The sequence below is a fragment of the Juglans microcarpa x Juglans regia genome, chromosome 5S, assembly GCF_004785595.1.
Source record: "Juglans microcarpa x Juglans regia isolate MS1-56 chromosome 5S, Jm3101_v1.0, whole genome shotgun sequence".
NCBI lineage: Eukaryota > Viridiplantae > Streptophyta > Magnoliopsida > Fagales > Juglandaceae > Juglans > Juglans microcarpa x Juglans regia.
In genome coordinates, this window is record NC_054603.1 from 16,293,570 (window position 1) to 16,308,109 (window position 14,540).

The 14,540-nt window shown below is 36.0% G+C and overlaps 2 protein-coding genes across 2 annotated transcripts; one reads left to right on the forward strand and one right to left on the reverse strand.

Annotated features, from left to right (window-relative positions):
- Positions 1 to 532: 532 nt before the first annotated feature.
- LOC121268658 lies at positions 533 to 1,087 on the forward strand. The gene has a single exon (XM_041172997.1). The coding sequence runs from the start codon at positions 645 to 647 to the stop codon at positions 864 to 866; it is 222 nt and encodes a 73-aa protein (XP_041028931.1). The 5' UTR covers positions 533 to 644; the 3' UTR covers positions 867 to 1,087.
- A 498-nt stretch (positions 1,088 to 1,585) lies between these two features.
- On the reverse strand, positions 1,586 to 14,245 carry LOC121268660 (probable potassium transporter 13). Its single transcript, XM_041172998.1, is given in 11 exon segments — positions 1,586 to 2,174; positions 2,221 to 2,319; positions 2,321 to 2,840; positions 2,987 to 3,220; positions 9,549 to 9,663; positions 9,925 to 9,977; positions 10,061 to 10,321; positions 10,621 to 10,671; positions 10,931 to 11,179; positions 11,280 to 11,511; positions 13,959 to 14,245. Coding segments are annotated over 11 exon segments (2,181 nt in total). The 5' UTR covers positions 14,001 to 14,245; the 3' UTR covers positions 1,586 to 1,849.
- Positions 14,246 to 14,540: the final 295 nt, after the last annotated feature.

Genomic DNA, 14,540 nt, shown 5'->3' on the forward strand with positions numbered 1-14,540 from the left:
AAGGGCTCGTTTGTTTTCAGAGATGAGTTGAGATTAAAGTTAAAAAGTTGAATAAAATATTGTTAAAATATATTTTTTAATATTATTTTTGTTTTGGAATTTGAAAAAGTTGAATTGTTTATTTTATTTTGTGTGGAGATTTGAAAAAGTTGTAATGATGAGGTGAGATGAGATGAGATATTTCTTGAAAACAAACAAGGTCTAAGTTAATTGGTCACAATGCTTTAGAATATTAAGATTTATTTGAAAATTCTATTAAAACATCCGGGGATATGATCTCAATTCTAATCCCCATGGCGGTTTGAATGGTAGCTAGTCGATCGGATTACTTTCAGTTGAACCTCATCATTCTCTTCAATCTAGACCGCTGAATTTTCCTTTTAATTATGACAGGTCCACGTGGAGAGGACTCCAAAATGACCGTTTTGTCCTTTTGTGACCGTTAGAAACTTGAACGTTAAGCCCACTGGACCACTGTACCGTTGGCATTGGCAAAGCATCTTACAACCTGGCCTTCCACTTCTTGCAGAGAATCCGAGGACCGAAACCTCTATTTACTGCCCCTCCTAGTCCTCTCTCTTCCACTCAACAAACCTCTCTCTCTCTCTCTCTCTCTCTCTCTCTCAAACATCCTCGGAGAAAAAATGGGTATGGTGGTGGTGATTTCGCTGCCTTTGATTTTCTTCTGCCTACTGCTTGGTTTCGGGTGTTACTTCTTGGGAAGAGCCAAAGGGAGAAAGGACGTCCGTACAAATGCTCAGGTCTATGGGGTACCAACTCCGCCACCAGGAAGTGCAGGCACAGCTAAATTTTACCCCTCATCCTCTCCAACTCACTCCAAGCCTGACAACTCTACCATTGTTTAACTCCCTCCACCATGAGTCTTGTGATCCCATGCACAAACAGTACTTTCGAGTGTTTCTTTCTACTTTCTTTGCTATTTAGGGAGGGAGAGCTATTCTTTTGATGTTTGAGATAATTACTTTTCTTTTATACTTTCGGTATTCAAAGCTTTATTGGTTTGGAATGGTACATATTGATTGTAATTGGAGTTTAATAAAAAAAAGCATATGGCTGCACTTCATCCTGCTCTGTTTGGATTCAGAGATAAGTTGATATGATTTTAGATGAGTTAAATAAAATATTATTAAAATATTATTTTTTAATATTATTATTGTTTTCCAATTTAAAAAAGGTGAATTGTTTATAATATTTTGTATGAAAATTTGAAAAAATTATAATAATGAGTTGAAATGAGTTTTCAATCCAAACCGGGGCTAAATGTGCTTAGCTTTTGTTCTGTTGCACAATTGGTAAAAGGTCCTGCTGCATGACTTTTGGGGGGTCGCTTTGTGAGTTTAAATTGGATATTTTAGTATCTCCAGCAGAACCTCCTTGGCACCCTTTCATGACTTCATCTGGGGTCCTCAAATCCCTTTGACACCAATTGCCTTGAAGAAAAAACCAAACAAAACAAAACACAACCTGTTGTCATTATATTTTTAACCCACTTGCCCAAAATACAGAATAATTTCGATCACATAGGTCAAGTAAAGGTGCATATCCTAGTGAATGAAAGTAATCCTGAAACAAAACAAGTTCCATTACATGAACCACCGGTAACAATTTAGAACAAATTATAATATATATACACTAAACCTAGTCATTTTCAATCTGCTGCAGACACTGTTTGCCTCCTCAGAGTTACCACATCATGCCTAATATATTTCTGAACCTGCTAAATCCTCCCCCCCCCCCCCCCCCCCCCCCCCCCCCCCCCCCCCCCCCCCCCCCCCCCTTTCTCAGTTCACTCGCTCCATAAAATATGCAATCCCAGTATGCCGAGAAACTATACACGATAAACCATTCCAACTTCAATCAGAGAGGTGTGCGGCACCCCAAGAGCAAGTGCTGGACGTCGACAGTTCCGTCTCAAGAATGCATACACAATTTCGATGACAAACTTTTTCATATATGAGGATGCGTCACTGGCTATGACACTAGTATTATCCATCATATAAGCCAGACCTCCTTCCTTTGCTGCCTCTAACTTCTCCAGTTCCTTGGCTACATCTCACACCACGAAATCGCACTTCACTCTGGCTAGAGCCAGCTCCATTCTCAAATAGCACATGACCTCCATCGACCTGAGGTTCTCACCAGTGGCCGAATCACTGCCATTTCCTCCCCCTCCAGAGTTTCCAGTCATCACAGTTGCGCAGCAGAAATTCTGCCATGGTTTCCATTAATTGTCTCTCAAAAGCATAACTATCTTTCTTTGCATCCTTGTATCCATACCTGACAATACAACGAAAGATGGTACTCTGGTGGGCCAATGCGACTGACAAGGAATTGTTCTCTGGCAGGAACTTTTGGCACTGCACAGGTCTGAAGTGTCACAAATACGAGAATTTGATGAAAAGCAGGAAAGTTGGCGACAAAATGACCAAACATTGGAGGAACCCCAGAGATCACGTCAGAGTAGATTAGGCCAATCCCAGGAACACGGTTTATTCCAAGGGTTTGTGCCATGCTTAGAAGTGTATTCAAGCATACCTTGTTCTCCAATTCAAATGAATATTTCTTCAAAGTTCCATAATGCCAGATGCACATCACAGAAAAAATTAGGAAGGAGAAAGTAAGTGAAAGCCAACCCCCATCGTGAATTTTGGCAAGGCAAGCAGAGAAATAGAGCAACTCCAAGGATCCAAAAAAAATTCGGAAAGCAGCTGCTACCAAAACATTACACTTCCAGATCATAATGATTACCAGAAACATTAAGCAGGTTGTAATGAACATTACTGTGACGACAGCAAGGCCTGGTACAAAAAATAAAACAGGTAAAAAATGCCGAATGTGATGGAAATAAGTACAAAATTGTAGGAAAAAGAAATAGAAGTGTGTGTCTTTACGTAAAAGTTTGTGGGCGCATGTTGGAATGCATGGAAATGTTTGTCTATAACATAACATATGCATTGCTTATCATGTCTGTCTCTAAAACCAATTGTGACAGATGGGCACATAATCATCAAGATCCAGTTGACTTCTGCTATGTAGATCTGCCCATGTATTTGGTTTGATGCGTGTATGATCTTAACACGCGGGAAGCACCTCAATGCCCTACACTGGCTGATAATTGAAAAGGTTGCAGAAATTACTGCCTGACTTCCCACTGCAGTGGCAAGAGTTGCAATGGTAAGAACTGGCCAGAAAACAACCTCTAGATGAAGAGAGGAGAAAATAAAATGAGATTACCCCAGAGTAAATGTTACTATTACCAAACTAAAAATCTAGAAAGAAATCAATAAATTTGGATCAATGAGCAAATATCCACCAATTAAGAAAATATATGTCAAACTAAGAAATTCAGCTGTACTCAAAACAACATCATCCCATTTCCCCATTACATGCCAACTAGCAAAGACTACAATTGGATGAAACTCAGTTTAGCTGAAACGTGTATGGTTTATCTTGACATCTCTTGGTTCCTCTCCCCACTCCCTTCACCCGCAGCATCAGCTATAACTAGAACCACCACCATCTCATCACCACAACCACAATAGACACCAAAAAAAGAGAGAACAGCACTCCAAACAGAGAGAACTCCACTTACCATTCGATTACGCCACAAGAAATTTAAACCCCTCTTCATACACAATAAATAAACCAACATCTTTTCCAAATCTGTTCCCCCACATTAAACCTTAACCTTAAACTCTCTAAAGCCTTTTAGTAGCTCCCGCCCAAGTTTACACCAGCTGCATTTTAATTCTTCATTAACACTGTTCAACCAATAAGCCTTAATGTAACTTTCAGTTGCCCACAATACTAGTTATAGACAACCTAATATCTCTCTCCCTGTCCCTCTTCTGCTCTCACACACCCCCCCCCCCCCCCCCCCCCCCCCCCCCCCCCCTCTTTTCTCTTCCTCTGGTATAGACTTGGCATCTTTTGTAAATATGTCTCTGGACCCTCTTTTTCAAGCTCTAGATAAAACTATGATAATGAAAAGTTCAACTTTCTCACAAATAAAATCAACCAATCTTGGCCCTTCAGCCTTCAGAACTTCCCTCAGCCAAATATCATTTAGGTTACAATTATACAAATTAAGCCAAGTGGGCCCAATGTGAAAAGCCAGTCATATATCTTTTTCTTATGGCAAGGAACCCAGGAGACCGTGCAAACACAGCATATCTTTTACCTGGCTAAACCCTAGACCCCATGCAACAACCCACATCACATAGATCAGATCATAAACATCAAAGGCTTTTCACCAATGGAATGTGGCCCTTAAGTATTGCTTGCACCAAGGTTCGAACCTTAGACCTAGGGGAAGCCTACCCACAAGTAGACGAAACCAGGATTCTGGTATGGGGGAGATGAACTATATATTAAAATTAGTATAGAACAAAATTAAAAGATAATTTAAAAGTGTATAAAAAACTATAATTGGTCGGCTGGGACTTTACATGTACACTCAAAAGTTAGCTATAAAAAATGTAAATTAAGAAGTTCTAAAATAAACATTATTTATGTTAATTGAACTCGACTTTCTTTCAGCAAATAAAGTAATCAACCATCACATCTCTACTAAATCTTCCATCAATTTCCTTCTCAATTTAGATTACCAAATAATGTCTAAAAAAGTCATCCTTCATTGTGTTTCGAAACCTTGTCTTAACATTCATAACTGAAAAAGCTTGCACCTTTTATTTTATTTGAAGCTTCGTAACAATGTTTATAGTTTAAAGTTTTTTATTCGCTCATATTGTTCAACCTAAGTTTTCAATTTAAAATTTTTTACTGTAACGTCCAAATGGAAGACCCAAACCACATGGCCTATACTCCAAAAAGAATAGTCAATGAAACAATTGGAGATCCCTCATATAATAAGGATAAGGGTAGGTAGTGAATGAGATCCCACATTGCTTGGAAAGGAAAAATTTTTGCTCTTTATAAGGTTCCAATGGGGCTCCAATTGTATCATTGACTAGTCCTTTTGGAGTATAGGTCATGTGGTTTTGGTCTTCCATTGGGGCGTTTGTGACATACCGGGCTTAAAATTAGTATTTTTTTTTATCATTATTTTAGGAAATATGCTAATAGATAAATTAAAATAGTGAGTCTTTCCATATCAAAATCTTTGTATAGTCATCCATTAGGTTCCCATATTGGAATAGGTTCCTAGTTTGAAACTAACTCCAATTCAGACTCTTCAAAAATCCTCTCAGTGTTTGTATCCTCGTAGGAATAGTTTTCTAAGTGTAGCCAACTTCGAACACTAGCATATCTCCTGAGGACTCACGCGGCCATACTACTTCTCTCCCCATTGTCTATAAAATCCCATGAAACCCTCTGAATTAAACACACAAAAATATCTGGAGGAAGAACTCACTCTCGCACAGCTTAGCACTCTGCCCAGCCACCGCCAATCACCCCAGGAGGTCGGAGCACCACCCACGGTGCCAGAAACTGCCGGCCATCCTAGTCCCGTCGCACCCACTCCCTCAGGTAAGCCACTGCCGTCGCACTCACCCTTCCTCCTTCTCGGTAATTGAGTTTAAGTTCCATCTCTCTAACTCTCTCTCTCTCTCTCTGCGTTGCACCACCCTGACAGAGGAGCCGCTACTGCGTCACCGGCCACCCTCAAACACCCAGAGCCACCTTCCCACCCAACCACCTCTCAGTGAGTCCTAGACTCCAGTTGCACGACCTGTCGTCTTCCCAGTAAGCCTGTGTTTCTTTTATTTCCTTTACTTTCAACCTTCCCAAAATGCCCCTGCCCAGTTATGCTTGTTTTCCCAAAATGCCCTCCTATTAAGCTGAGTCTTGTTGGAAGTCTTGTTGGACGTGTTTTTATATGATATAGTAGGTTGGGCTGGGTTTATTTTTCATAAAATACTCTGGTACGTCGTTTTAATGGGCTTAGCTTTTAATTGAATAAATATATGAGGCATAGACTTATTTTTTACCAGAAATATTTAAGGAATTTAAAGCATAATTTTAAACTATCTTTTTAAAGTATCTTTTTTCAAACTATTTTTGAGCCTATTATTTAGTTAATATTCCAGTTGACTTTTAACTGGATTTTTATAAAATTATTAAGCTATATTTTTAAATAGAAGTCAATGAATATGTTATGAGTTTTGAACAATATTATTATGTATTAATCTTAGTGTAATTAAATTATCTCTATATATGATTTTAAGCATTTAGAATGCTAAGACACTTCTTTCTAGGAAAGTTAGTGACGATTAGTGCCTCATAGAGGTCACGAGCTACGATGTGAGATTGTGGAAGCAACGCTAAGAGGTAATTAGTATGATCATATAATTGCATGTGTACTATAAATGTTCTAATTGTCTATGAAAATGTGATGTTTGTCTATACTACGCTACGAGCTAAGTCAAGGTTAGATCCCTTTCATGATCTTCGATGAATTATAATGATATGCGTATAAGTGAGCTGATGTATGTTATGGTATTATGGCTTGTGATTGGATGGATGGTATGTCATGAAAATCACATGTATGCCACGCAATGTAATGTCATGAAGTATTTAGATCATTTAAGTCATGTAATGTTCATGTAGTTCTCAGATCATATACAAAATAGAATGTTATGTTCAGATCACATTATGCCATGTCATGTTATGTTATGCTATGTATATGTATATGTATATGCCATGCTAGAAAAGTTCATGAAATCCAACAAACTTCTCGTGCATTAAGAAAGATAAGATGTTAAGGGTGACGCGGACTTAAGCTTGTTCACCACAAGTTATGACAAGCGGTGCCACGGACCTAAGCGTGGTTCACCATATGTTAAGTGAAACACGGACCTAAGCATGTTTCACTCCATGATATGTTTAAGGATGACACGGATCTAAGCGTGTTCAGCACAAGTTATGTTTAGGATGACACGGACCTAAGCGTGTTCATCACAAGTTATGATTAGGATGACACAGACCTAAGCGTGTTCATCACAAGTTATGTTGGTGACACGGACCTAAGTCTGTTCACCACTAGTTATGATAATAAGCGGTGGCATGGACCTAAGCGTAGTTCACCATATGTTAAGGGAAACACAACTTAAGCATGTTCACCACCAGTTAAGTTATGTGTTGCGACGTACTCAAGCGTGGGTCACCATATGATAAGTGAAAGACAAGATAAACAAGTCATATATGTATGTTTGTTAGAAAATGCATGAAGTCAATCATTTATGCATTCACGTTACATGGTTGCCATGATTATGTATGATTCCGCTCATGTTAATGATAAACAGATATGATATATGAATCTGTGACGACATATGTACGTAAAGTTAGTTTTTCAAAAATTAAGTTTATATTATAAATTAAGTTATGTTACAATATGATTGTAAATCTATGATGATATATGTATGAAGAGTCTTTCAAAAATTAAGTCTATGCTAAGCAATGTTTTATTTTACAGTATGATGTGTTATTTACTGAGTATTCGATCATTTTTATTTGTTTCTCTGTTTTCTTCTATGTTTAACTATCACAGATGATGAGTGTGAGAATGTAGAGTTGGAGGGCCAGGAATAGATCTAGTGTAAAGACTTAGAAAGGAATAAGTGTTACTTACACAAGAATGAATTTAGTTTATATTTTTACCTTATGCTTTCAACTTCATGATTCGAAGACAATTAGGTTCAGTTGACTTTTTTTTAAATAGATATTTTTCATGTATTCGAATCTCTTCACCGGGCATTATGTTATGAATGTTAGTAATATCTCTATCATACGGGAAGGGAGTGTTACAACGTTACAATTGGTATCAGAGCCTATCCCAACCAGAAATGTGAGACTTGAACCGTGCCATCTATAACGGACAAACCTGATGAGGATGTCGGGAATTTGAGGGAAGGAGATTGTGATACCCCATATGATAAGAATAAGGGTAGGTGGTGAATGAGATCTCACATTACTTAGGAAGAATGAGATCCCACATTGCTTGGGAAGAAAAAGTTATTGCTCTTTATAAAGTTCTAATGGGGCTCCAATTGTATCATTGACTAGTCCTTTTCGGAATATAGACCATGTGGTTTGAGTCTTCCATTGGGGCGTTACATTTACTCACTCATATTGTTCAACCAAATTCTCCAAATAAAAAATATTGAAAATGACATGAACAATGCGACCTAATTTAACCATATGCACAACGGAATAAACTAAATCAAGAATTTTAAGTTTAAATGAATCAAAGGACATGATTTGTAGGGAATAGAACATGGAATTCGTAAAAATTAGAAATGTGAAAGAACATTGTTTTTGATACATTTATATATATATATAAAATAAAAATAAAAAGTCTTAAAAATTCTTGATAAAAGGGGAAACAAGGAGAAGCACATTGTGCTTCTTCTCTTAGAAAGACATGGGGCTGCTCTTCTCCTAAACTGAACATTACCCTTCTTTTTTTTCTCTTTCTTTTACACATCCTTCTAGTAAAAGAGAGAAAAAATTCAAAATCTTTGGGGGGCCAAGGGGCATCCATGCCCCCAAGACCAAGGCCATTACAACAAGAACCAAGCCTTAAGAGTTCAATTATGTATCTTGAAAGTGAACATAGGGAAGGAAGAACTTCCTATAAAATCATCCAGGACATTCACAGCCTTGGTTCGAGTATGAACATGTAAATAAAGCCTTACACATATAAGTGCATGATGGTTTTCATAAATAATAGAGGCTCCATGTCATTTAGTACTATCAAATGCAATGGGCCTTGGTGCTTCTGGTCAATGTCGGTAGGGGAGGGAAAAAAGGGCAGGAGCATAATGGCATGAAACAACCCTCTCAAACCTCCCAAGTCTCTATTCACTATGTTTTGGAGAAGATCCAGCCCATTAGCTTCTCCATGGAGATTGGAGACTGAACCTTCGTCTCTGGCTAGCTGGGGAAACCACAAGTTACTTGAACCTTAAATTAGACCATACAACAGTCAGCACCCTCAAACATCTCCCATTTGGTCACACTGAAGGTGAAACAAGAAATGACCTCATTATCAAAGAAATATTAATGGCCTATAGACCACATTCTGAGATGCTTTAAAGTAAAGTTTCATAAATATCCTATAATCTTTGACCCATTTTGATAATAGGAAGAACTATCTAGATTGACGAAACCACTTTGACAAGTTTATATCCAATCTCCAAATATTTCTATGAGCATCTTAAGTAGTCCCAAACAGAAATAAGTAGCTTAGAACTAAATGATCTTATATGGTAAGAAAAGTCAGGGTGCAAACTTTTACAAATTTAAACTACTGTACTGCCCAATTACAGATCAAAGGAAGAAAAATAAAAATAATGAAAATACCATGCAAATCATTAACAGAAAGTATATGAGCATAGCATATAGGTGAAATATAGAATAAATACAAAACTGTCTTCCATTGGAACAGCATGTGGCATCATTTCAATCAAGACATAACAAACTTCATGCATTCAACTAGCAATAAGTACGATTCTAGTATCTAAGAAATAAATGTAATAAATGTGTACACGAGTGTTTGATCTTACCTGGGATAGCCTTGTAGAAACTTTTCTGAAGATCCTCCTTGTTCTTGGAGAGGTAAGCTGCCTCACCCATATAAGCCAGAATCAAACAAGGGTAAACACCAAAGGCAAATGCAATCTGCCCATACAAAAGATATATGATTATGGTGTTTAGCAGAAACCATGATCAGAAACCGATAACTGATTTGCTTAAATTAGAAGAAATGGGTATGGGAGAGAAACTATCAATACTACCTAGCATAACAAAATACAAGAAACATTCGTGTAGAAAATGTGCAGTTTGAACTTCGCAAACGATATCTGAACAGATTATAGCATCTGATTCGACCCTGGTTAACAAACTAGCATAAATATGTACAAAATGGAGAGAAAAACATACCCTGGTAGGAAGCTGAGAGAAATGGCCAAGATCAGCAAACATGGCCTCTACACCTGAAATAAGGAATGGTTTCAGTTAATTCAAAAAAACAAACCTTTAATAAACAACAGTTGAGTGAAAGCAAAAACCAATAAACCTGCAATGCATAGGACAATGCCTCCAAGAGAACTCCATCCATCTTTTCCAGCCTTTTTAAAAAAATTATATATATAGTACAGTGACAGAGCATTGACAACATGTGGGTTCCAGTGTATGATGTTGTATATACCAACCACACTAATGCACAAGAGCCAAGCAATAAGGATAGGAGCAAAAAGAAACCCGACCCTCTGTGTCCCACAATGCTGAAGACCAAACAATCCAACCAAAATCACACAAGCAACAAGTACGATATAATCTGCAGAACAGAAAACATAATAAGAAAAGTTCAAATAGAAAATATCAATTACTAATATGTGAGCATCCAAATCTTATCCAAAGAGACTTAAAAAAATAAAAAACTTTAAAAATAGAAATAAAAATCTCGTCCTGGTTTAAGATATTGCAAACTTTATGAGATTTCTTCTAAGAACCAGAAAAATGGATTTGGGCATGCTGTCTTCAAGTGGATGGAATTTAATTGATTTGAAATGAAGAAACAAGAAATACCATATAACCTCCACCAGGAAAGCAAACAGGAACACTCAATACACTTACTGTCATGAAGACCTGTGGCCTTGATTTTGATGCCATAAACAGCTGAAAGGACTGGAAAAGCAGAACAAAAAACGAATCCGTTATCCAACTCAGTAATAGCCACAGAAAGGAACCATATTAACAAACAAAATACCAAAAACATAATGCCAGTGACTTATTTACAAAATGGTATTAAAGATTGATGCTATTTTAAATAAATGACAGGGAAGTGACATCTAACTTGTTGTGCAGTACAAATAACCAATTCAGGATTTGCCCTCTATTGCTTAAACAATCAAAAGCAAACTATCTATCAAAGAAAGAAAAATACCAGACATTGGCGGAGTCAGAACACCTTCACCAATAACCATGCTAGTACTTAACAGTACAACTAACAGCAGTAGAATACGAGAGCTATGGTGCTTATCAAAGAAATCCTTTAGAAAAGAGCTAGCCTTTGTCTCCCTGGAGGAAAATCCAGAGTTGTAAGCAGGCATGTCATCATATGACGCATGGGACGAACCCAAAAGGCCAACCTTTGTGTGCCTACAGAGTAATGAATACAGAGCAAAGGTTCCACCTGCACCAATGAGAATGTTTTGAGGAACCCAAGTAAAGTGTGTATACAGTTATTGAGATAACATAAGGTGATACAAGGTACCACAGATCTTTAAGAGCACCTTCTCCGCTATCATCTGCTCCTAATACAAATATAATGTACTTGCAGAGAGGGATTATAGCTAAAGTCCACAAAACCATAGAAAGCACCCCAAAAATTTCATCATCTTCCTCATGAAGTCTCAACCTCCCAGAGAATGTGCTTTTGTATACAAAGATTGGTGCTGTACTTAAGTCACCATATACAACACCAAAACTCTGGTATGCTAAACATAGAATAGTCTTATAAAATTTCTGCAAGTAACAGACATGTCAACAGTTAACAATTAGACAAAATAACCGAATGGTAATAAATTACCTTAACTACAAAGTATTAAAACAATCACTTGATAATGCATATACTCCTGATCATGCACTATTCATCCAACTTTTTCAAACTTCTCCATAACTTCTAAGGAAAAAACATATTCAACAACTGAGAATGGAGCTGTAAATCAACAAATTACCCTAAAGTTCAGATTTGCCTTTGACTATTTATTTATTTTTTTTATATAAGAAGTAAAAAAGAGGAGGATTTGGCTTTCACTATTTAAAGGGCTATCTTCATAACATGTCCAACTAAAAACAGAACATTATGAAAAATCAATAACTTCAAAATGTCGACTGAGGAGAAACGTCCATAATAAGGAGAAAATGCGGAAAATAACAGGAAAATTAAAAAAAGAAAAAAAAGAACAGAAGATAACAAAAATGACAAATATTAACTTTTTGCCCGTCTCTGTACAGTTAGAGATGTGTGTAAAAAGGCCAAATAAATCAGTACAACAAAGGAGAACATTATCAGTGAACCATTAAGTATATTGGCGACTTTAGAGTTTAACTAACAACAGAATAAACAGCTCTCACAACCAATTTCTCGTAGTTTTTTTTCCTCTCTTGTTATTACTTAAATTTTCTTTTTACTTGGATTAAAAAAAGATAAATTTGGTCACACACCCCTTGTGTTATACCTGACTTCGGATTAACTCCCTGTGCTTTTCTTTTTTAAGAAAAAACACCTTGTGGTTTCAATTATTTAAAATAGGACCATCAACTTTTCTATCTATCAACATTAATGAGAAACACATGGCCCAATCTCAAATTGCTACATGTCCACTATAATTTTTTTTTAAATAAATCAACTTTTTAAATAAATCAATTTTTTTAAAATTTAATTTTTATAATAGAATACAATTTTTATAATTAAAAATAGAAAATTTTAGTTTTAAAAAAAACACTGCTGTCCTTCAGTTTTTGTTTTTATTTTTCTATTTTTTAATGATAAAAGCTGTTTTTTATAATAAAAATTAGTTTTAAAAATATTTATTTATTTTTTTAAAGATTATGATGGCTATGTGACAATTTGTGATTGGACCACGTGTTTTCCATTAATATTAATAGACGCAAAATTTGACAAGGACCTATTTCTAAATAGATTAAACAACAAGCTTTTATTTCTCAAAAATAAGAAATACAGGGACTAAGGGCTCATTTGAAAATTTGGAGTACCTTAGTATTCTGTGAATAGTAATAAAATAGTTTAAGTTTAAATATTTTATTGGGTTTTGGAAAATGAGAGATGAGAGAGGAAAAGTTGAATAAAAATATTATAAAATTAAAAAATTATTTGAATATTATTTTTATTTTGAAGATTGAAAATTTTGTAATGATATTTGGGTTTTCTTTTAAGTTTGTAAAAGTTATATTGATTTTTGTGTTTGGATAATGATGAGGTAATGATTAGACGAAAAAGTTGAATATTTAAAATTGAATAATGTTTTGTGTTTAAGTAATGTTTGGGAATAAAATTACGAGAAAAAAAAATTTTAGAATTTTGAGATTTCCATATCTCGTCGAAACATCCCCTGATACAAAGTCGGGTATAGCACAAGAGAAATGTGACCAATTTGAAAAATTATATTTATCATTCCTGCACACCACACTTTTTTTTCCTCTTACCAAATGTGTGTAATATGAATAATGAGTAGAAGAATTCAATAAGTTTAAAAATAATAAAAAAAATTATGATATGTGATGTGTGGGGATAATAAGTAGCAAAACTCGACCAAATTTACCTTAAAAATAAGCAAAAACTCTAGGAAGTTTACGTCACAAAATAAATAAATAAAATAAAAACCTAGGAAGTGGAAGATATAACGTAACAAGAGGTAGCCAGCCAATATTTTCCATCGAAGCAAAAAACGTTCATATTTATAAATCTAATCAATCAATTTACGCCTGTACTCAACTGAGGCTAGCATTTAAACGACTTTTTTCCGCAAATAGAAAATCCCCATTCCAACAGAAGCCGAAGTATAGCGAAGGCGCAAACAGAGCCTAACATATAATGTTTTCTTTCAACCCACAGACTTTCTGGTCTTTTCCTTTCTTTTTGGGTGCATCCCAAACCTTTACTAAGAATTAAGGAAAAAATTAGACGACCAGTAGAAGGGAGAAAAGGGGAAAAATAAATAAAACAGAATGAGCAAATAACTTGACAGCCCTTCATGAGCGTCGTTTCTTGGACCACATTTCCACATCAACCAAGCACGATAAAATACATTTTTTTGTACATAGAAAACCAAAAAAAAAAAAAAAAACAAAGAACGAGGGAGATTGACAGAGAGATTGACAGAGAGAGCCCTAAAGTTGTTACAAAACGTAGCCAGTAAATATGAAAACGAGAGAAAATAGGGAAATACCAGTCGAGACTCTCTGGTGATGGCCCGGGACTCCGTATCCATATCCACCTATTTATCCCCTGCACCAGACAAACGCTTGAACACCGCCTTCAAATGGAATGTGGGTTTCAAGTTCTGGAGACGGGCATGGAAGCAAGAGTAGAACAGGAACTGGAAGTCTGAGAGAGAGAGAGATAGCGCGAGCCAGGTACGCTTCTTTTTGTAGTAAGGGAGGGTGTGCGCTCGCGAGCGTGTGTTGTGTGTGTGTGTGAGAGAGAGAGAGAGAGAGAGAGAGACAGAGGGAGAGCGCGGCGTATGGACGTACAACAGGAGATTTTGTTCCCTCCTTAGACTTTCGAGGCACCAAAAGGTACTTTTTGTAGCTGTATTCTTTTGTGCAAAATTCTATGTAATACACATCACGCTTATTTAATTAATTTAAAAAAATAAAAATAATAAATAAAAATAAGTATAATATATAATATGTAGAATAATAAATAATAAAACTCTTTTTATATATATATTAAAATAAGTAATGATAAGTTTAAAATGCATAAGTTATTTTGCAAAAAAGTATACCTCATAAGAAAAGAGCTTTTTACA

Bases quoted from the DNA above. Each gene is read 5' to 3' on its own strand.
- LOC121268658 (XM_041172997.1), top strand. From the start codon at position 645: ATGGGTATGGTGGTGGTGATTTCGCTGCCTTTGATTTTCTTCTGCCTA.